This window comes from Amblyraja radiata, chromosome 12 (assembly GCF_010909765.2).
Source record: "Amblyraja radiata isolate CabotCenter1 chromosome 12, sAmbRad1.1.pri, whole genome shotgun sequence".
Classification (NCBI taxonomy): domain Eukaryota; kingdom Metazoa; phylum Chordata; class Chondrichthyes; order Rajiformes; family Rajidae; genus Amblyraja; species Amblyraja radiata.
Genome location: NC_045967.1, coordinates 22,406,989 through 22,431,145, shown reverse-complemented (window position 1 = coordinate 22,431,145; position 24,157 = coordinate 22,406,989). Strand labels below are relative to the sequence as shown.

At 41.1% G+C, this 24,157-nt stretch overlaps 1 protein-coding gene across 1 annotated transcript in view; it reads left to right on the top strand.

Moving 5' to 3' along the window:
• Positions 1-24,157, top strand: part of LOC116979005 (leukocyte cell-derived chemotaxin 1-like) — a 140,869-nt gene that overhangs the window by 84,290 nt on the left and 32,422 nt on the right. The window contains exons 3-4 of the mRNA XM_033030386.1: positions 4,551-4,691; positions 7,102-7,215. Coding sequence (XP_032886277.1) covers positions 4,551-4,691; positions 7,102-7,215 — 255 coding nt within the window. The remainder of the gene's footprint in view (positions 1-4,550; positions 4,692-7,101; positions 7,216-24,157) is intronic.

The following is a 24,157-nucleotide window of genomic DNA, read 5'->3' as shown; positions in this document are numbered from 1 at the left end:
GGAAACAAGAGATTAATTTGAAGATAAAATTGATTCTAGGTAAAGATAGTACAGTCAAGATGTCAAAAGCATGCCACCCAAGATGTACTAGGAACTGGTAATTTGCTTTTCAATTAAAGGAAAATTATCTTATGCAAAATAAATTGTAAACCCGGCTTTTGATACTGTGCTACACTACTAAATAACTATTAAGCTGATGACAGATTGAAGTCTAACCTGTCTCCCCATTGGCAGACACTCAATGCATTAATAAGATGGATGGCACGGTGCATAATAACTCTTTGGTTCTTTGGACATCGTATCTAATCAATTCATACAATGAGCTATGTCCACAACTAATAATTGGGATTGTATAATGTAGTTTCAGATTGGTCCAGTTGGGAAATAAATTAGACATTTGCTCAGCTAATGTGAAGATTTTCAATTTCTCCACAATAGATCACAATTGAGAAATACATTATGTCTGGTTGTCATCCCACAGATAAAAATAATCATGCAGTGTGCTGGTAAGGGAGAACGAGCAATGTTAAGAGAGAGCATAGTTCAACATAACCATCTCCAATGATTTCTAAAAAATTATTCTCAGTCGAGTGAACCAATAAGATTGGATCAAGTACCTGACCATAGTGGTCCTGAAAGACATCTGATAGGATGTGATAAATATGACAATTAAAATCAGATTATGACATATTACGCAGATAAATTTAATGTTGTATAGTGTGTAGAACTTTGAGTAGTCTGCACTGCTGAAACACGGTCAGCCCACCAGACCATGGAAAAAGCACAAGAAAATAAGGATCACAGGAAAAATGAATAATGAAAAAAGGAAAAAGCGTTATATAAAGTTGAAGAATAGAATGCAGAAGGTTGCAATGTGCCTAGACACAAGATGAGGTGTTGCTCTCAAGTTTGCCTTGGTCCTGTTCTCTCAGTGCAGAAAGCCAAAATCAGAAAGATCAGACTGTGAATGGATACACGGGCTATACCAAATTAAACTGCAGGAGAAACACAGCGGGTCAAGCAACATCTGTGGAGGCAAAGGGATAGTCATTGTTTTGGGTCGAGACCCTATGTCAGGACTGAGAGTGTAGAGTGTAGGCAGTTTAAAAATATGAGTGGGAGGGGTGATGTAGGGGTTAAAGGGTGACAGATGGAACGACTTAAGGAAGGGGATAATGGGCAGGGGGAGCCAGGTGGGGGATGGAGTTAGGATACAGTGGTTGGTAGGTGAAAGGTAGATTTGGACAAGGAGAGAGGGGGAAAATAGGGCAGATATAGCCAGGTGGGGAGAGAAGGGATGATGAAGGCACAGACAAAGGCTGGAAGTCAATAAATGGAGGCACAATAGGATGTAGATGCTGGAACCTGATAATAAAGAAAGGGGATAAGTGCAACCAAATAAGGAGGGAGATGGATGAAAAGAACCAAAAGGGAAAGAAAATAGGAGAATCAGTAGTCTCAGGTTTAGACGACGGAAAAACAGCAGATCTGTCAAAATACATTCTATTATGATACTTCATACTCCGCTCGGTCCGCACTAACCAAACCAAGCGATCGCTTCACCGAACACCTCTGCTCGGTCCGCAATAAACAACACCAAGCGTAGGCTTGGCGATCGTTTCGCCGGACACCTCCGCTCGGTCCGCACTAACCAACCTGACCTCCCGGTGGCTCAGCACTTCAACTCCCCCTCCCATTCCATATCCGACCGCTCTGCCCTGGGCCTCCTCCACAGCCAGAGTGAGCAACACCGGAAATTGGAGGAGCAGCACCTCATATTCCACTTGGGGAGTCTGCATCCTGGTGGCATGAACATTGATTTCTCACAACTCTGTTAACCCTTGCTGTCTCCTCCCCTTCCTACCTCAGCCCTCGGGCTCCTTCTCCTTTTTCCTTTCTTCTCCCCGCCTCCCCCCACCCCCGATCAGTCTGAAGAAGGGTTTCGGCCCGAAACGTTGCCAATCTCCTTCGCTCCATAGTTGCTGCTTCACCCACTGAGTGTCTCCAGCATTTTTGTGTACATTCAAAATACATGTTGGTAATTATCCTCCTGTGTTTTAACCAGAAAAATACAATGTCTAAATAAAGATTGAGAATGCACAACCCTTAGTGGCCCATTACCTTTGTATGATAAGGAACAAGCAATATTGGTGCAGAACATCTCAAATAAAAGTGGTAATTGCTTAAATACAGCTGGAAACATTTTTACTTCCTTTGTAACTATTATTGGGAAGATAATTACAATTATATTTGAAGGAATAGGTCAAGTAAAACAGGATTATATAACAAGCAAAAGTAAGATTACATTGCAGATAGTGCACGTTGGTAGATGTGGAATTTGGAAAGGCAAACATTTTGGAAAATGGCATGGAACTGATGAAACGAATTGATCCCCTTGGGATTAGAGAGGCATTAGCAGCACAGGTTTAAAATTGGTTAAGGAACAAAAAGCAGAGCCTAATCATAAATAGTTATTATTCAGGCTGGAAGGAAGTATATAGTGGTCTCCCGAGAGAGCTATTTTTGTGACTGCTGCTTTGATTTGATACATTTTAATGACCTGGTCTTGACATGGGGAGGATAATTTTAAAGTTTGCCACTGCTACAAATTTTAGAAAAGTGTTATTGTGAAAGAAGAACAGACTTTAGTAGAGCATAGACAGGTGATAAAGGCAGACACGTGGGAGATGGAATTTAATAGAGAAGTGAGAACTGATACAATTACGAAGGAGAGCCACGGAAAGGCAATAGAAACTAAATGACATAATTATAAAGTGGGTGAAGGAACAATGTGAACCGTGGATTTACATCCAGAAGCCTTTGAAGGTGACGGGACGTTAATAAGGCTGTTAATAAAGCATAAGTGATGATTGGCTTCATTAAAAGTGACAATCTAGAAAACCAAGAAAGCTGCAATTAATCTTTATGAAACCATTGGTTAAGATGAAACTATTATTCTACAATGACACTGAGTTTGTTGGGGTTGATCTTCCAATTAGATATATACAGATCTGACTAGTCCCCGACTAGGCTGTTCCTTAGCAGAGGAAGTGTTGAGGTGCTACGCCCATCACAACACTGGCCACTAGACACCTGTACTCCTCGTGGATACAACAGGAGAACGTGAACTTCTGTACATTTCCATGCCCTCAGGTTAAGCAAGTCACCCTAGTTTGCACTTGCAGGTTTGATGAGCTCCAGTCAAGTCGAATTTATAGTCATGTGCACAAGGTACAGGTACAATGAAAATCATGTTTGCAGCAAATTCACGGGCACATAACATAAATTATACATAACACAACTTTTTTTTAAAAACTGTTGGTAATAATATAATTTAAAAACTGTGCACAACATAATTAGGAGAAAAAAATACAAGTTCATAGTAGTGCAAGAGATTGGGTGGGTTGGTTCAAGGTCTTCTGTACCTCCTGCACAATGGTAGCAGTGATAAAAGAGCATGGAGCTTGATTATAGATGCTTTCTTGAGACATTGCCTCAGGTAGATGCATTTATTTTGAAATAAAGCAGAAAATCTGTGTAAAATTTAGCAGACAAGGTTGCATCCATGGATGAAAATCAAAATTAACAATTCAGGTTGGAGACCCTTTGTCAGACCTCTTTCTACAGTTGCTACCCTAGTATCCTCAGTGTTCTCTGTTTTTATTTCTGATTTTTAGCACCCACAAATAATTTAGATTTTCCAATGATGGTGTTGTAACTCACCCCAGGGTACAAGCAGAACTGATTTATTTGGTATGGAAAACTGATGCTGAGAAACATTTCAGTTTAATAAGTTATTACATGAACCTTATCATTATTCATCCAATTATGGCAAGACAATTGTGTTTCTTGATAACTGCAATCTCTGTTTCTGCGCTATGTATTTGTTTAGTCACAAAGTATTTATTTTTGGATTGATGACGGTTTAGTGAAATTGTGTGCATAATGGATTCATCAAAATGTGCTCACCTTTGCACTTTACTATCTATCCCCCTCGTTCATGTTCGACGTCAATGCTGTCAGTGCCATCGATGCAGGTCATTCCTATCAATGATAAAATACAGAGAGATTAATTTTAGCTGCTGTATATTTGGATATCTTAGCAGCTTGCTAGCAGAAATTGCAGCATTCCCAGCTGAACCATAAAATTCTCAAAAGTGCATTCACACCCATGTCAGAAAATTCACCCCACAGTACCAGCAATTAAAATGCGATGGGATCATCATATCTCCACGGCTTTGTCAGCCGTGGATATAATAATAGAAGCATAGTAACTGCTCAATTAGCCAGGGGCAAATAATTATTCAGGATATCAATTTTCTATTTCTTTTCATTTCCTTTTTATTAAAATGGTCATGTTCATTTCTGTTTCATTAACTGGGTTGCATAATAAAAGATATGCCTAATCAAGACAAACAAATTCAAATGCTGTTGGTTTCATAGCTTTTAGACCCAAATTGCTTGCCCTTTAAATTTCTTAAAATGACTGTCCCAGTTATTCAGAAATGCATTCTGATTTGGAGCTGCAAAAACGTTATGTTTGATTTCAGGTTTATGACATAACGTACCGAATAAACATCGATGGTACCATCAAAGAGAGCTTAATGAAGATCGATGCTATCAGTGGGTTTGAGACCTTCATCACAGGAAATGGCAGCGATGAATCTGTGGAAATCCATGATTTTAAAACTGTGAGTCAAAGGTGTTCTCACCTTCCAATTATCTGCATTTCTACAAGTGAAAGTAATTAATGCACCAATGGGAAGATTTGTTCGCTTAGTCATACCTGTTAATTACACATCTTTCTTAGCAATTCATTTATATGAAAATTATTTTTTGTCTGTTGGCATCTGCACAAATCAAAAGTGGTGGTAATGTACTGCACCACTGTCTGTGCAAGTGAGTTACAACCTGATATTCAGACAGCAATAAGACATTTTAGAGAAAGGATAAATGTATATCTGAAGTGCAACTGGAATATCTATCAAAGATTTACAAACTGACCGTGACAACCCATGTGTGACTTTCATGCTTGCGGGCTATACTGGCAGGCAACCAGTTTAATTTGTATCAATCACCAATTCTTCACTGGCACCACTATTCATCTACTTAGGATTTTATGCACTTGTTCAGGAATACATTTTAAACCTGCCTCTGTAAACTGGTTAGATTTGCAGACCTAATGCATTACAGTAATAATGATGAACTTTTGAATAATATTGCTATTAATTTAATATCAGATTCAGTAAACAAATCAGGACTAGGTACTGTGAAAATTAAATAGTATCAAATGCCACATATTCCCATGAAGCCGTGAAGAGATGTGGGACACTAGAATGTCAAGAATAGCCAGCTATTGATCATTCATCACATAAAGGATTTAATTTTAAATCTCTCAATAATAGTTTTGAGTCAGAACTAAAGATATCTTCTCCCAGTGCTTATATGATGTTAGGAGACAATTACGAACACAAGTGCGATGACAAGGAGTCATTCATACAGAAGGGTCAGGCTTTGAACCGCGGTAACAGCCATTGCTGTGTCAGGACAGAGGAGGAGAACAAACAGATGTTCACGTCTGAAGGAATAGATGCTTCTTGGATTGTGACTGGTGACACTTTAGGTAATACACCCCAAACAGTATGCACTATCCCGGAAATTCTAACAAGAGACAACTTGCTTGGGAGGTCTGAAAATCATGAAATGGTATTTGGTCCTTAAAATACCACAGAGATGGTCACCTGAAGGCACTAATCTAATTTACCACAACCTCAGGTTTTATGCCATAAGGTGTTTCCACAAACAGGTTATGAATAAACCATTATGCATCGAGTTTCTCCACATCAGGATCACTTTTTAAAATTTGTCTCAGATTTTGCCAATCCAGACCACACCAGTGCTTATTACACATTTATAATTGCCTTCAAAAGAAATTGATAGACTATCTTTGTACCCCCATAATAGCAAGAATGTCCTTCCTCATATTAGACAAACTGCACACGATACTCCAGGTGTGGTCTCACCAGGGCCCTGTACAACTGCATCATTACACAAACCACTGTTTCTTCAGGTGAAGAAGGGTTGTGCTTTTATCTCAAAGAAAAGTAATGTCCGCTGAGAAAAAATACTTGACTTGGGGAAATAGCTTTCTGCAATAACTCCCTTCTCCATTCTGTCACACATTATGACACTTGCAGAGCTCTGCTGCTTTTGTTCCCAAAGTCTTGCCACGAGTATGTTACCATTTCACCTCCTGAAGACGCTGCATGTGCAATTTCCATACAGCTTCCTCGTTAGTAATTCATTGAGCTGTTCCAGTTCCCCTTTGTGCCTTCCCTCATACTGCGTTGGTTTTCCTGTCCTGCAGTCAAGTTCTCTGTATAGAAAGGACTTCCTTATGTACATAATAGGTTATTCTTTTCTTTGCCCTTCAGTTGATTGTCCCTGCTCCCTGAAAAAAAAGGTGCATCTATGTTGATAACTGTACTCAGCATCACTTGCAGAGTTTCTTTTCAGAAACCAGCTACAGGCAGCTGGCATTGACTTACTTTCTACTCCACAATCCCAGCAGGAATTGCAGAATCAGACCATGCTTGGGGTCAATGTGATCACAAGCCTTAAAAAGCATGAAAAAAATCTTTGCTTCAGGCTTATCATCCTTAGCCACCACTTTTTCCTCACTGTTCATAATCCTCTGCTGAAGCCTACTTGCTACAGACCCATCATTACCTCACCCTTTAAATAAAAGGTCATCTGCCAAATAAGTTTGGTGATTTATTGTATAAATAAATAAACAATGTTTGGCCAAAAGTCATTTTTTCCACGAATGAGGGAGAGAATAGATACAAATGGATGCAAAATGCAATTGCATATTTTTAAAAAGGGATCATATTCTTCTTTTAGTCACTGAATTGTACTAAGTTCATAATCTGTAATGACAGGCGGTGAGAAAAGAGCTCTCAATGGCTTTGGCAGCTTCAGGCACAGTCTGCATTTATGTTTGAGGAATAAAAACCTATCACCATTCCTGTTACTTTTTTTATATTTTGTTTTGCTAACATGATTGCGCAGTATGAAGAACAAATCACTTTTTTTTTAAAGGGACTAACAGGGATACGGTTCGCTGGAGGAGAAAAATGCTACATTAAAAGCCAAAACAAAATAATTCTTCCCAATGTTATGCCCATCAAGACTGAAGAAGAATTGATTAACCTGGTACGTATGAGTTTTTAAAGTGTTTCAATTAATTACATTTGCTACTTAACACACTCAGGGCGACAGCATCTGTACAAGGACAATAATTAATGGTCTTTCTAATTCTGCTCTTTTTTAGTGATTTAACACGACTGTGGCAAACTTGTAAACGTCAGTTTCCTACTCAGATGTGGACAAGTTACCATGACAACCAATTTAATTGTGCTAGGACCTGTTTATATACACACACACACACACACACACACACACACACACACACACACACACACACACACACACATATACATGTGTGTGTGTGTGTGTGTGTGTGTGTGTGTGTGTGTGTGTGTGTGTGTGTGTGTGTGTGTGTGTGTGTGTGTGTGTGTGTGTGTGTGTGTGTGTGTGAGTACATGTATATAGGTGTGTGTATATGTATTGTCCAACGTGATAGCTAATGTTATCCCACTTTTCAAGAAAGGAGTGAGAGAGAAAACGGGGAATTACAGACCAGTTAGCCTGACTTCGGTGGTGAGAAAGATGCTGGAGTCAATTATTAAAGAGGTAATAATGGGGCATTTGGATAGCAGTAAAAGGATTAGTCCAAGTCAACATGGATTTATGAAAGGGAAATCATGCTTGACTAATCTTCTGGAATTTTTTGAGGATGTGACAAGCAAAATGGATGAAGGGGTGCCAGTGGATGTAGTGTATCTAGACTTTCAGAGCCTTTGATAAGGTCCCGCACAGGAGACTGGTGACTAAAATTAGAGCACATGGTATTGGGGGTAGGGTGTTGACATGGATAGAAAATTTGTTTGCAGACCTGAAGCAAAGAATAGGAGTGAACGGGTCAGAATGGCAGGCAGTGGCGAGTGGAGTGCCACAAGGCTCGGTGTTGGTGCCGCAACTGTTTACCATATATATTAATGATTTGGAAGAGGGAATTAGTAGCAACACTAGCAAGTTTGCGGATGACACAAAGCTGGGTGGCAGTGTGAGCTGTGAAGAGGATGTTAGGAGGTTGCAGGGTGACCTGGACAGGTTGAGTGAGTGGGCAGATGCATGGTAGATGAAGTATAATATAGATAAATGTGAGGTTATCCACTTTGGCAGCAAAAACAAGGGGGCAGATTATTATCTCAATGGGGTTAGGTTAGGTAAGGGGGAGGTACAGCGAGACCTGAAAGTTGGCGTGCAGGTACAGCAGGCAGTGAAGAAAGCTAATGGAATGTTGGCCTTCATAACAAGAGGATTTCAGTATAGGAGTAAAGAGGTTCTTCTGCAGTTGTATAGGGCTCTGATGAGACCACATCTGGAGTATTGTGTACAGTTTTGGTCTCCTAATTTGAGGAAGGACATCCTTGTGATTGAGGCAGTGCAGCGTAGGTTCACGAGATAATCCATGGGATGGCGGGACTGTCATATGAGGAAAGATTGAAAAGACTAGGCTTGTATTCACAGGAGTTTAGAAAGATGAGGGGCAATCTTATAGAAACATATAAAATTATAAAAGGACTGGACAAGCTAGATACAGGAAAAATGTTCCCAATGTTGGGCGAGTCTAGAACCAGGGGCCACAGTCTTAGAATAAAGGGGAGGTCATTTAAGACTGAGGTGAGAAAAAACGTTTTCACCCAGAGAGTTGTGAATTTATGGAATTCCCTGCCACAGAGGGCAGTGGAGGCCAAGTCACTGGATGGATTTAAGAGAGAGTTAGATAGAGCTCTAGGGGCTCGTCGAGTCAAGGGATATGGGGAGAAGGCAGGCACGGATTATTGATAGGGGACGATCAGCCATGATCACAATGAAGGGCGGTGCTGGCTCGAAGGGCCGAATGGCCTCCTCCTGCACCTATTTTCTACGTGTCTATGTGATCTCCCGAAATGTTTCACAAGATTAGGTATATGCACATTAGTTGTAAAACTATGGGATTTTGCAGTGATTCATGGCCTATCCAGTTCCATCACAAGCTTCGGAGAGAGAATTGTGGCTGCTGCCAATCAAATCTTAAGGAACCATCTCCTGGGTTCAGCCACAAGCAAAAATCTGCCATGAGAGCAATGGAAAATACAGTGTGTGGAGATGGGGAAGGTGTTGAGGCAGATGACCCAATGCCTTCACGGAGTCACTTGCTACATGTGGCCTCAGGCCCCCACAAGCTATGGGCTGATTAGTCGAGCAGGCATTACAGCATCTTGCAATGGGCCGCATAACAGCGAAATGCTGTCACTGATGAAGGAAAACCCATGTTAACAAACATCACATCATATCACAGACTCTTTCATTTGCATACATTTACATAGGGGTCTGTCGCTTTCCTCTTCTCTTATACTGAATTCTAGGGCACTGTGGGAAGCTCGGAAAGAAATAGCAGGGCCCCAGGCAAAATATCATCTTTAGCCACAGGTGAGGTGCCGAACGACTGGAGGGTGCCTAATGTCGGGTCTTTATTTAAGAATGGCTGCAAGGAAATGACTGGGGACGATGGAAGGGTGAGCCTAACATCTAAAGTAGGCATGTTATTTTAGGGGATTCTGAGAGACATTGGGAAAGACAAGGACTGAGTAGGGATAATCAGCATGGCTATATGCATAGGAAATTCTTTTTACAAATTCGATTGAATTGTTTGAAGGGGTGACCAAGAGGATTGACCAGGAAAGACAGTAGATGTTGTCTATATAGTCTACGACTGGGCCTTTGACAAAATAGCACCTGGCAGGCTGGTCTGGAAGGTTAGATCAAATGAGATCCAGGATGAACTAGAAAAAAATTACATTGATTTAAAGATGGAAGACAGAGGATGGTGTAGAGGAATGTTTTTTTTCAGATTGGAGGCCGATAACAAGTGGGGTGGCATAGGAATCAGTGCTGGCTTACAGGTTGTTTGTTATTCATAGTATTGATTTGGATGTGAATTTAGATGGCATGGTTAGTAAGTTTGCAGATAACACAAAAATCAGTGGTTGCACGGATAGTAAAGAAGGTTATCTAAGATGGCAATGGAATCTTGATCAAATGTGCCAACGAGCCAAGGAATGGCAGATGGAGTTTAATTCTGCGATATGTGAGGTGTTGCATTTTGGCAAAACAAACCAAGGCAGGACTTATATAGCAAATGGTAGGACCCTCGGGGGTATTGTAGGACACAGGGACCTAGGGATGCATGACATAGGTCTATGAAAGTAGTGACACAGGAAGACAGCATGGTGAAGAAGACATTTAGTACACTTGCCTTCATTGGTCAGGGTATTCAGTACAGGAATGGAGATATTATGTTACAGCTGTACAAGACATTGGTAAGTCCACTTTTGAAGTACTGTGCACAGTTCCGGTTGGCCTGCTACAGGAAAGATATAATTAAAATGGAAAGAATGCAAGAATGATTTAATACGATGTTACCAGCTTTGGAGGGTTTTGGATTTATAAGGATCGATAAACTAAGACCTTTTTCCTTGGAGTATAGGAGTCCAAGGGGCGGTGTATAAGGGTTAATAAAACCATGATGGGAGATAGATAAGGTTAATAACTGCACTCTTTTTCTCAAGGTAGGGGAATCTAAAATAAGAAGGCATAGTTTTAATGTGAGAGCCAGAAGATTTAAAAGGGAGCTGAGGAGCAATTATTTCATGCAGAGGGCAGTGTGTACATGGAAGATGTTAAAAAACAGGTACAATTACAATATTCGTATGACCTTGAACAGATGCATAGAAAAGGTTTGGATACAGGCAGTGGGACTGTCTGGGTTAAACAACTTGGTCAGAGTGGACAATTTGGGCAGAGAGGCTTGTTTCTGCATTGTACAGCTGCATGACTGCGACTCGAAATTCAAAGCAATTATTTCTTTTTTTTTCACTTAAATTTTTATTGATTTCTAAGAGATATATACAAAACAGTGCAAAACCATCACCATAAATAAAACAGTAAGAAAAACAGCAATCAAAGTAAAAAAAAAAGTAGATAGGGGGAAAAAAAAAAGTGAATAAATTAAAAAAATTGGAATAAGGCCGTGTGGTTCACTTACCAAATTAAAAAAAGAAAAAACATTACATTGATTAGTTATCTGGAGATAATTCAATATTCATACAAACATACCATCTAGTTCTATATAACACAATCTTCCCATATCTAGCTCAGCATTTATCTAATTGGTATCATGGCTCAAATAAACGGTCCATTTTTCCCAGATCTTCTCAAATAAATTCTCCTTGACTCTCAAGGAATATGTCAATTTCTCCATATTAAAGATGTCTCGCACAATTTCTAACCACTGTTCCTGTTTTGGACTTTTTTCATTAAGCCACTGCCTGGTAATGGCCTTCTTACTTGCTGCAAGCAAAACTTTAATCAAATATGTATCTTCTATTTTTACAATATCTTTAATACGCCCCAGATATTGGGGCAGGGCAGGTATTTGAGATTTTATAACCCAAGATATTTTTTACAGCTGCAAAGCAATTATTTCAAGAGTGAAAGACTTGTTTGCTTCTTGGCCATTTCTGCTTGACTGAACATTGAGCTGAAGCAGAGTCCCTCGTGCTCTAATCCTGTCCTTGCCCAACAAAGTATTTTAGTGTACTCTGCTGTAATTAACAGCAGCATGACGCCTGGTACATTTGGCCAAGTGCACCTCAGTTGTCAGGAGTATAAGCAAAAGAGAACAGTATTTTTCTTTGGTGGGATTTATTCAGATTGGACTGTGAAGGTCAGTGAAGGTCTGCATCACCACTCACACTAACATTCTGACCAGTCATGTCAATGTGGTGAGAACCTACTGTAGCCTTTCATCACTCATCATAGATCAGCACATATTCCTCTATATCTTCATTAACTTCAATGGTAGTCAAAATACAGCTCTGGGTTATGTATTGGACATACAATATTTCCATGCCTCTAAGCAAACATGAACTCAAATTTTGTGCAATAACCAAGTTCTGTTCCTGCAAACTGGAACCAGATGCCCACTTTCACTGGAATTCCAACAAAGAGTTGTTTCAAAGAGACAGATTCATTTATCACATGGCTCCATTCAATGTCCAACAACTTTGGATGCTCAGTCATTCTAATAAGAATGTCTCACATCACCAGCATTCACTGCTGTTTTATGACCACTCTATTCTGGTTATTTCAGACCTTCTTTATCTCATCAATCTATCCCTCCCCAAAGACATCCTTAGCAACCCTCTCCCAGCCAGTTCCATGTATCATTTAGTTTCTCCTGCTCCCCGTCCTGTCACAGATATTCCCTTCCATGCCCACTTCTTCCTTTGCCACTTGAAACTTTTCATTCATAACTTTCCCCAATCCTGATCAAATTCTACATTGCTGCCCAACAGCTCCAGATACCCGACTTCCATCGTGACACCCTTGTGCTGTCTGTGTGGAGTTTGCATGTTCCCATAGTAACTATATGGATTTCATTTGGGTGATGGTGGGTAATTGGCCATTGCACATTTTCCCACATTGTTGGTAAGTTGCAAAAAGGAAGCTGATAGACATAAGAGAGCATCTGTGCTAAGGCAGCAGGGAAGTAAAAGTGAGAATTGGTCTGTGCTGGGAGCCAGCAAGGCCTTGTAAGTAAAATATGTTGTAAGTAAAAGATTACCATCATAAAATGTTCACTCGGTTTTCTTAGCGCACAAATGCAGTTTAAATATTGCCAACATTTTGTGTTTACATTCATATTTCTGTTAGCTGCATTCTTTTTGCCATTAGACTATGTGTCCATGTTTTTCTCCATGTTTGTACAAGGTTGCACCCCTCCAGGCTGAACAACTTAGATAAACAGAGAAAGTCATTGAGTACTTCTTCTAGCCATTCTTATCCCATGCCCTTTTCGAACAACTTCCTCATGTCAAACACCTCTTCATTGGAAAACAGCAACGTAAAGTGGTGTATAATTTTATATTTCGTTAACAGCATGGATTTGTAATTCTACCTCAAGGGACTGGATTCAGAACTCGAGAGACTGTGACAGAGGGAGAAGTTGAGCAGGTTAAGTGTAGGAGAGTTTTGAGAGGTGGGGACAATCCCCCCCCATGTTTTGTAATCCGGATTTTAAAATTTGGTGAAAAAAAATCTATTAAAATATCTGCTTTCCGCGAGATATTGGGGGCGTCACTGTTAAGCGCTTGTTAAATGTCACAATTAACATCGTATTAACACGATGTGTCACCAATTGTGTTTTGACCTTCAAGTATTACTGAAGGTATCCACGGAGAATTTCCTAAAGCTGTCTGATGTGGGTACAATTATCATTTGAACTAATTGGATGTATTGGTGGATGGGAAAGATTTAAACGGGTATCAGATTTAAATGGGTCAGGTCATTAAGGGCTCCGGTCGAACAGGTTTCCTGGCTGGCTTGCAGGTAAGTCCACGATGTTAAAGTTCGCAGGCTCCCATGGTTGGAGCTCAGAGGTCGATCCCTGGCAAAGGGATCGTGAGCTATGTGATGTTAAGTCCACAGGTTCCCGCAGTGGAGCTACCGAAGTCAGTCTCCGGCAAAGGCCGCCAACTCCTCGATGTTAGGCCGTAGTGCGGATGGAGATACGATAGGGGGGAAAAAAAAATCACATCTCCGTCAACTCCCCCCCCCCCCCCACTCACCCCCCACATAAAGCAAGCTAAAGAACACTAAAAAGTACATTTAACACATACAAACAAACAACAAAGAAGGAAGGGACAGACAAACTGTTGGTGAGGCAGCCATTGCTGGCGCCATCCGGTGGACATACAGTGGGTATATGGAATGAGCTGCCAGAGAAACTAGCTGAGGGAGGTACATAATCAACATCTAAAAGTTATTTCGATAAGTACATGGATATAAAATATTTAAAGGATATGGGGCAAATGGGAGCAGCTTAGATGTTCATCCTGGTCGACATGGACACATTGAGCCAAAGGGTGTTTCTGTACTGTATGACTCTGATTCTGCTCTGCTTTACACATTTTCCACCAAACCTCCCAGGGAATGGGAGCCAACCCAATCACTAGACTATATTGCAGCAGTTACTCCTTGAGCATTTTCAATCATCAGCAAAATTCTGCATGCTTGTGCAGAATTAACAATGTACAAATTAGAGCTGCGATCTCCCAATCAACAGAAGCCATATTTTTGCTGTTTTCTCTTTTCTAGTTCCCCAAAATCTGTGCGTTTAAGCAAACTTCTCCTTCAATGTCAGCTTCGCCATACAGACTTACTCTGATCTTTCCTATCACCACAGATGATATTTTGAAATCTTCCTATTTTTAAGCAGCATTGATCTTGAGTAAAATATTCACTTCTCAGTTTTCCAACGCGTCTATGAAATGTGACAAAAGCTTGCCATCTGCACCATTTAAAAAAGACAACATTTCCTTCCCAGGGATTTTCAGTAACAATTATTTAATTCCCAAAGGGATAAAAACCTTCAGATCATAATTCAGTGGAGATGAATAGTTTATTAGAGTTTCTTGCTAATCACCATACTTTACTTCTGACTATATCATTAAATTTTCAGAAACGAGAAAACATAATCCTTTTGAGACTTATCCACTCTTGAGTTTTCATTTCTGTCTCCCTTGTGATAAACATCTGAAGATAAATTGGAAAAGTATGAACTGTTACACGGAGTGCTAGCTTATTCTAGCCTAAACGTTGCATCGTAGGGTTTTATTGGAAAGCTTTTAAGAGTAAATTATGGCTTTATAGAAAATGGATTTCAAAAAAAAAAATGGAGCTCAGACATCAGGCAAACAAAGTGAACATCAAGACCTGACAAGTCACTTTGTGAAAGGCCATGACATGAAACTGGATTCAAGCCGTTAATTGACTTATCCCGGGTCCATTAGCCAAGGCTACAGCTACTCATTAAGAGCAATGCAGTAAGAGTTTTCCATGGCCCAAGAGAAAAGGCCAAGCAGCTCGTCTATTGACATGTCTACTCACCAATCAATAATGAAGAGGAATTCAGTGTTCTTCCCATCTGCCTTCCTGGGACCAGAAGCAAGTTTGTAGTTAGAGGGTAGTTGGAAAACAAAATCAAATTTTAAGGTTTGCGTTTGGTTAGAAGTTGGCTAAAAAGCTATATAATGCTAGAGAAACAATTATATATACTATGCGAAACGGAGACCATTTCATTTATTATTTTGCCTCCATACAGAAATAAAATAAAAACAGCGCATTTGCGGGGGGAGGGGCGGCATGCGGCATCACACACATTAACCACCCCCACACTAACTACCCCCCTTGATATTATATTAATATTATTAATTTGCTCCTTTTACCGCATAACCGCCCTATCCACTGACATATACCCTCAACTCGCAAGCATGTCTAGAGAGGGAGGGGGGGATAGAGAGTGAGGGCAGAGAGAGAATGGGGAGAGACAGTGAGAGAGGCAGAGACATAAGGGCAAGAGACAGAGGGAGAGGGGGGGAGAGAGAGGGGGAGGGGGTGGAGGGAAGGAGGTAGGAGTGGGATGGAGGAGAGGGTGTGGAGGGGAGGGGGTTTGGGGAGGAAGGGTGGGGGAGGGCAGGGGGATAGAGAGAGGGGGAGGGGGGGAGAGAGAGGGGGGAGGGAGAGAGAGAGGGGGGGAGGGAGAGAGAGAGGGGGGGAGGGAGATAGAGGGGAGGGGGGTCCGCAAGGTTTTTTTCAAAGCTTGCTTGCCCGCTCGCAAGGTTTTTTTCAAAGGACTTGCGAGTGGCGCAACTGGCAGCGCTTTCGATTTGCAGCGGGAGGGAGGGGCGTGACTTCACTCGCTGCGCCGGGGGCATTACTCCCCAGAGGGAGTAATGGCCGCGAGGGCCACCTTCTCATCGTGTGTCCCACGCGACGATAACGGCCGCCGCCACCATGTTCTACCAACGGGTGGGGGAAACGGAGAGGATTCAGATGCAAGCCGGTGGCCTCCGGTGACCGGGCGGCTGTGAGTGAGCAGGCGGCTGTGAGCGAGTGGGCGGCTGTGAGCGAGCGGGCGGCTGTGAGTGAGCAGGCGGCTGTGAGTGAGCAGGCGGCTGTGAGCGAGTGGGCGGCTGTGAGGGAGCGGGCGGCTCTGAGCGAGTGGGGGTGACCTCCGGATCTGCAGAATGCTCATTCTTTCTGCGTATTTTGAATAAAGGGGGGGCGTAACGTAACTCATAGAAAACTGCCATGCGCATTGACAGCAGCTGCATTAATCCACAGCAGTGGGGGGGGGGGGGCAGGAGGCAGGTGTGCTTCGATTGGTGGGCATGTGGGCATTGTGACATCAGGCGCTGGTAAGCGGCGATTATTTTTTTTAAAGTGAGTTTTGTGAACAACTTTATTCAAAATTTGAGGAAATAATCGACCAAATTTAGAGAAGTGGATTTCTGAAATTATGTTAAATCCCTACCAAAATATGTAAAAATCTCCGCGTTTTTGCATCTGGTTTTTGAGGAATCTGCCTTCAGGTAAATCAATGAGGACATCCATTGGCAGATGAAAGGGACACATCACCAGTTCAGATTACAGAGGTCATTTGATTTTAACAGCATGTGAATGCTACTGGATCTCAAACAGGAGTAATTACTGACTGAAGATACTATCAAAAGCAAAACCAACTTAGCAGTTTTACATGATTATCTTTTTTTTTTTAACTCATACGAACACCAATGAAATACTTACAACCCCACCCTGTATCTCCCATAAAATTATTATAATAAGTCTACACTCACCATCCCGGTATGTATTATACCCATCTTAATCCTGTCAACATTTGTACTGGTGGCACCAGAAGATTACAAGATTACAAGAGAAATAACAATATTTTCCATCAATACACTAAATAGGCAATTTTAATCAATATGTTGAAACAATAAAATAAATTCTGCCAACTTATAAGGGAAGGTAATTTGTAACAGAGGTCAGGTACCATAGTACAAATAAATAGTTTTAGACAGAGTACCTTCTAATGTCAGCATCAGAGTAAGGTAATATTTTCAATGGATTATGAAAAAGTCTAATTAGTGTGTTATAACGAAGAGTCTATCTCACCTCACTGTTATAGTGACACAGATGTGGAGGACAGGGATAATTTTAATGTAACTCATCTTATGGAATTGAACATTGACCTCTAATTTCAGGTAGTCCCTACTTTCTCCTCCCCTTCTCAGCTCTCCCTCAGCCCACTGTCTCCACCTCTTCCTTTCATCTCCCCCCCCCCCCCCCTCACATCAGTCTGAAGAAGGGTCTTGACCCGAAACATTGCCTATTTCCTTCGCTCCATAGATGCTGCCTCACCCGCTGAGTTTCTCCACCATTTTTGTCTACCTTATGGAATTCTAAGGAACCTTGATTCTGTGTCCATTAATTTTGATTTCCCTCAAAATGGAGAGTATAGCTGGGAACCTCTGGAAAATTACAATATTACACACATTAGATGTCAGCAGTGGCTCAGTCAGTAGCACTCTCAACCAACGCAGGTGTTGTGAGTTCATATCCGACTACAGACAGTACAGAGTGAACATCCAGGCCATAGCTTGTGTACCGCATAGACAGTATGGCACACTGCTGTCTTTGTGATAATCTCTGTCTGCCCGTAAGACCCCAAAGCACCATAATGAAGGAGGAAATGGATTCTTAGTGTCTGTAACAATATTTTTTCCATCACTCAAAATGACTGCAAGGATTATTGAGTTAATACACTTTGTGGGACTTTGGATAAATTGACTACTGCATTATATCAGTGACTTCACTTTAAAAAAAGTCTTCACTGACTGTCAACTACTTTGCTGCATCCTCAACTAGGAAAGCTCTCAGCAAATGTGAGCTACTTTTTTCATCACGTTTGCAAATATCACACAATCAAGGACCAGATTGGTACCTGATGTATTCATTAAAGTTGTAACAAATCAAACCTGAGCAACTAGGGAAAGATGAAAAGTGTACACTTAGCAATATGGTATGAAAATTATTGATCAGGAACCAACACTCAGCAATAATCAACTGATACAACGAATCAGTAAAAGACAAAATATTTAATAAAAATCTATTTTATCAGCAATCAAAAAGCTATAATATCCATAGAATCCCAACTTAAAAGAAAAGAAGCAGCAGATACATAGGCAAAATGTTCCAATTGTGTCTAGAGGAGCTATTCATTTTTAGAATCCTTCTCTTTCCCCACAGCTATGTATCATTTTCTGCTTCAAATATTTATCTTTTTCTTAAAAGATGCAATAGCCTCTGCTTCAAATATTCCCTGTGGCAAACGAGTCAATGCTCCAACAACTCTCTGCATTAACAATTTCCTCCTGTCTTCTCTGCGCATTCCCTTATTGATAATTTTAAATTAATGACCCTTATTCATGGACTTCCTTACCAGAGGATATATTTTTTTTATTCAGTGGGAGTACACTTAGCTCCCTTTGCTTCACTTCATAGCTTAATGAACTCAAAACAAAAATCACCTTTGTTGTCCTTTACTCGATCCTTTCCTACCGGCTCACATTCAGTTTTACAGTGTTGTTTAAATAAAGGGTTTGAATCTGGTTCCCAAAATATTCTAACCACGTTTTCTTTATCAGCAAATGATCTGGCAGTACGACTGCCACCCCAAGATGCTCCAACAAAATGTAATGGTTACAGGCTGATAGCAACATTAGGGAGGCCAGCGGGTAGGAAACAACTCAAGTATTGAGGCAAAGTCTGGAATGACACAAAGACACCATGGAGATGCAGTATAGTTTATAGACACAAAATGCTGGAGTAACTCAGCGGCACAGGCAGCATCTCTGGATAGGAATTGAGACCCTTCTTCAGACTGTCAGGGGAGAGGGAGATACAGAAATACGGAAGTGTAAGGTGTGAAAATGAGACAAAGGGGATGGAGAGCCAGGAAAATATAAAATAGATCATTGTTAGCTAGGAGAAGGTAACAGCAAAGCAAACAGAGGTAAATTGTAAAAGAGGGCAGTCAGACTGATTGGAGAACTGAGAAGGGGGAGGGATGGGGAGTGAGTGAAAGCAATGGCTACTTGAAGTTGGAGAATTCACTATTCATACTGTTGGAGTGTAAGCTGTCCAAACAAAATATAAGGTATTGTTCCTCCAATTTGTGCTGGGCCTCACTCTGACAATGGAGGAGGCACAGGACAAAAAGGTCAGTATGAGAATGGGAGGGGGAGTTAAGGTGTTTCGCAACCGGGTGATCAGGTAGGTTTAGGCAGACTAAGCTTCGGCATTCAGCAAAACCATCACCAAGCCAGGGCTTGGTCTCGCTGATATATAGGAGTTCACACCTGGAACATGGATACAGTAGATGAGGTTGGAGGAGGTAAGTGAACCTTTGCCTCACCTGAAAAGACTGTCAGGGTCCTTGGACGGAGTCGAGGGGGGAGGTATAGGGACAGGTGTTGCATCTCTTGCCATTACAGGGGAAAGTACCTGGGGAGGGGATGGTTTGGGTGGGAATGGACGAGATCACCAGGGAGTTGCAGAGGGAACAGTCTCTGCGAAAAGCGGAAAGAGGAGGAGATGGGAAGATGTGTCTAGTGGTGGTATCCCGTTGGAGGTGGCAAAGATGTCAGAGGATTATGTGCTATATGCGCCGACTGATGGGGTCAAAGGTAAGGACAAGGGGGACTCTGTCCCTGTTGCGACTGGAGGGAGGAGGAACAAGAACAGAGCTGCTGGATATTGAGGAGACTCTAATGAGGACCTCATCTATAATGAAGGGATCAAGGAAAGTGCGTTCACGTCGCGGCCTTGTTTTCACCAATCTTTCTACCACCATGCACAAGAAGCACAAGGAGCGCAAGACAGACACCATTGTATGCAGATGCCGAGAAGTGTGTTCAACTCTGGCTGAACAACTTCTAATCTTGTGTGTAGACGCGATAAGAAGAAGATCTATAATGAAAGAGAGGAACCTCCGTTCCCTAAAGAATGACATTTCAGATGTCTTGGTATGGAACACCTCATCTTGGGCACAGACAAAGGAATTGGGAGTAGGGAATGGAATCTTTACAGGAAGCAGGGTGGGAAGAAGTGTAGTCCAGATAGCTGTGAGAGTCAGTAGGTTTACAATAAATGTCAGTCGATGTCCATCTCCTGTGATGGAGATGGTGAGATCAGAAAACGGTAGGGAGATGTCGGAGATCGTTCAAGTAAATTTGAGCGCAGGATGGAAATTAGTAGTAAAATTAATGAAGTTAGTGAGTTCTGCATGGATGCAGGAGGTAACCCCGATGCAGCCATCAATGCAGCGGAGATAGAGTTTGGGGATAGGGCCAATGTATGCTTGGAACAGGGATTGTTCGATGTACCTTACAAAGAAGCAGACATAGTTGCCGGCCATATGAGTGCCCATGGCTTGGATTTGGAGATAGATTAGCTTAGTTTAGTTTAGAGATAGAGTGGAAACAGGCCCTTCACCCCTCCGATTCCACACAGATCAGCGATTCCCTCATATTAACACACTAGGGACAATTTTACATTTACACTAACCCAACTAACCCACAAACCTATACGTCTTTGGAGAGCGGGAGGAAAATGAAGATCTCGGAGAAAACCCATGCAGAACGACAAACTCCGTACAGATAAGCACCCGCAGTCAGGATGGAACCCGGGTCTCTGGCACTGTATGTCTGTAGCTCTAACGCTATCTACAAGATTGGACTGGAGAGACAGGGATTACTGCCCTTGAAACCAAGATGAGATTTGTTAAACATGTACAATTTAATAAACAAGATTATTAAATTTGCAAGTGACACTTGATATATGGACAATAAGGAACGCTATCCACGATTACAAATAGATTTGATCAATGAGGCAAGTAGGCCTAGGAATGGCAGATGGAATTTAATTTAGATAAAAGTGAGGTGATACATTTTGGCTTGTCAAACCAGGGCAGGATGTACAGAGTAAATGGTAGGGCCCTGAGAATTGTTGAGCTGAGAGACCAAGCGATACGGGTGCATAATTCAATGAAAGTGAAACAGGTAGACAGGGTGGTGAAGGAGGTATTTCGCATGTTTGTCTTCATCAGTAAGAGTATTTTCAGGAGTGTGTACGTTAAATTACAAGATCAAATTTGGAGTATTATGTGCAGTTCTGGTAGCCCTGCTACAGGAAGGATGTCATTAAGCTTGAAAAAAGTACAGAAAAGATTAGACCAGGGTGTAACCCAGATCCGAGGGCTTATGTTACAGTATAAGGCTGAATAACCGGCCCATATTTTTCGCTAGAGCGTAGGACACTGCGGGATGAATGAATTTAGAGGTTTACAAAACCATGAGGGGTATGGGCAAAGTAAGTGCTCGCAGTCTTTTGCCCACAGTAGGGGAGTCCAGAACCAAATGGCATGGGTTTAATGTGAGAAGGGAAAGATTTAAAAGAAACCCGAGGGGCAATTTCTTCATGCAGTGGGTGTATGTGGAACAAGCTGTCAGAGGATGCAGCAAAGGCAGGTAAATTGGTGTCATTACAAATATATTCAGCCAAGTACATGTATAGGAAAGATTTAAATTGATATGGGATATTCAGGCAAATCGGACAAGCTCAGCTATAAAACCAGGTCGGCATGGATGAATTGGGCTGAAGGGCCTATTTCTGTAGTATATAAATCTGTCATGAAAGGTTTGCATAGGATAGATAGATAGTTGCTGTTCCTGAAAGTAGATGACTAAAAAGGATCAGAAGATCAGACAGATATTTGAAGAACAAATGCTATAAGAAAACTGCAAGGATGAAGAGGCAGGTGATGATCTAACATATATTGCCTAAAGTGGTGGTGGCAACAGTCCATCTGTGTTTTCAGAAAGAATTGTACACGTGCAGTAAAAACCCATTATGAATTTGAGGAGCTTGAGGCCCTCTTCTCTGATAAAATATTTCTGTGAACATATAAACCTGGATATATCTTTGGCTTAGGCAGGTTTCTTGATGTTTCCTGAAGATTTATTTGTGGTGAAGAGGAGCAGATGTACTCTTTCGCCTACATATTCTCCAATGTAATTTTTCCTGTCGCAGACCAAAAGGAACCCAGATTAATATTTACCTTTGTTTTCTTTTTTATATATCTATGCTTCTGACATGCTTTACATGCTTCTGACGAGATGACTCTTATTCTGCTTTCCCTTTCCTCATCAATGCCTTAATCTTCATTTGATGAATTCTGACACTTTCCCAATCCTCAGGTATACTGGTTTTCTTACAAACAATTCCAGTATTTTCTTGTTACCTAATATTATATTTAGTTTCAGTTGTTCGTCCCAGTTAGATTGCTTTGCCTGTTGTGTTTGTGTGTGCTGTTGTAAGGTATGTATTGATTTGTTAAATTGCCCATTACCACTGCCTAACTACAATCATATATTTTAATACATTTTCCAAATGTACAATAGCCAATTCATGCTCGTTTAGGTTTTTGGATTAGATGCAAGACTTTAGAATCAGATTGGGCCACATTTTTTTCAATCTTAACGTAAAATTCTGTCACTTTTTGATCTTTCTTCCTTAAACTTCCTTCAACTCCAGAGTAATTATTGAACTTTTCCTCACTCCAAAGCACTAGATCTAAAATAACTGGATTCCTAGTTGGCCTCTCAACATACTGATCTAGAAAATCAATATTGGTAGATTCAATCTCTTCAATTTTTCACTGCTAAATTATATAAACTTTCTGCCTGGTAACAAAGTTCTCGCAAAAGTCTTAATTTTTCTGCCTTTTGAGCAAAATGGCAGAGCAGATTGCCTTATTTATGAAGCTCTGTCAAATTTCACCACAAGATTTGGTATCATCTGCAAATGTAGTTGCAGTATTACAATTAACAGGATCATTTATTATAGATCCCATGAACAGAAGAACCCAGCAATGATCCCATGAGCATTCTTTGTTCACAGCTATTGCACCATAACTATTACCACTCATCAGTCCCCTCCATTTCCTTTTTTTAGTCAATTTATTATCCAATTTGCACATCCTACTCTATCCCAAGAGCGTTCACATTCCCCACAGATTTCTTGTGATACATCTTATGAGAACGCCTTTTGGTAGCCAAGATATGGATAATTCATCGTATTATCATCATCATTCAATTCTGTTATATGTCAATGAACCATAATAAATTATCTCCTTCCCTTTTCTTGGTAAATATCCTCCGTCAAAACAATGTCATAAGAGTTTATTTTGCTCCTCTTTGTAGTCCACATCAACATGTAAAAATAAATGTCTGTCCACCTGTCATGTAAATTCTCCCTAGTTTGTTTGTTTGTGCATCCAAAAGCTCAGCCACCTTCTTTCATTCTTTCCTGTGCTGTAGTTGGTAGTCAGGAATAGACTTAAGTCATTCAGGCTCACAACTTTGGCCTGCTTTCATTTAAATCAAGATGGATCTGTATCTTCAGTTTTACAATGCAAGGCACCTTCACACATTTGTCTGGTGACGGAATATTTTATCAAAAATAATCATCCTCAAGTTTGGGTCTCACTTTTACAAGACTCTTTCCCTGTCTTTCCTCCCAGTCTGAATGTGGCTCTTGTGGTTTACTCAAAGCCAGCATTAAAATATTGTTCACCCATCATGAATAACTGTGCTTTTGCCAAGGTCCATTTGGGTTTCAGGACTCAGATACTCAGTTGTATCCTCTGCAATTTTCTATCCCTCTACACTCTGTATAGGGAGAGGAGGGGGGTTAGGAGACAAACAATTTGTTATTTATCTTTGGAAATAGATGATCATATATTAAAATTATCATATATTAAACTAGACCGAGTGGGACCCATTAGGCCCCGTTCCCCCAACGCAATATTCCACCACTCGCCTATACCCCCAACTGCGCAGACGCAGCTGACGGGTTCCCATTGAAACACCGGAGATCCCCGTTGTGACGCGAGTCATGGCAATCCTCCCCCAACTGCGCTTCGCCATCCCACTTCCTATCCCTAGCCTCCTCCATTCCCTCTCATACAATACAATACAATACAATACAATTCAATTTATCCCCCAGCACTTCCTACCCCTCC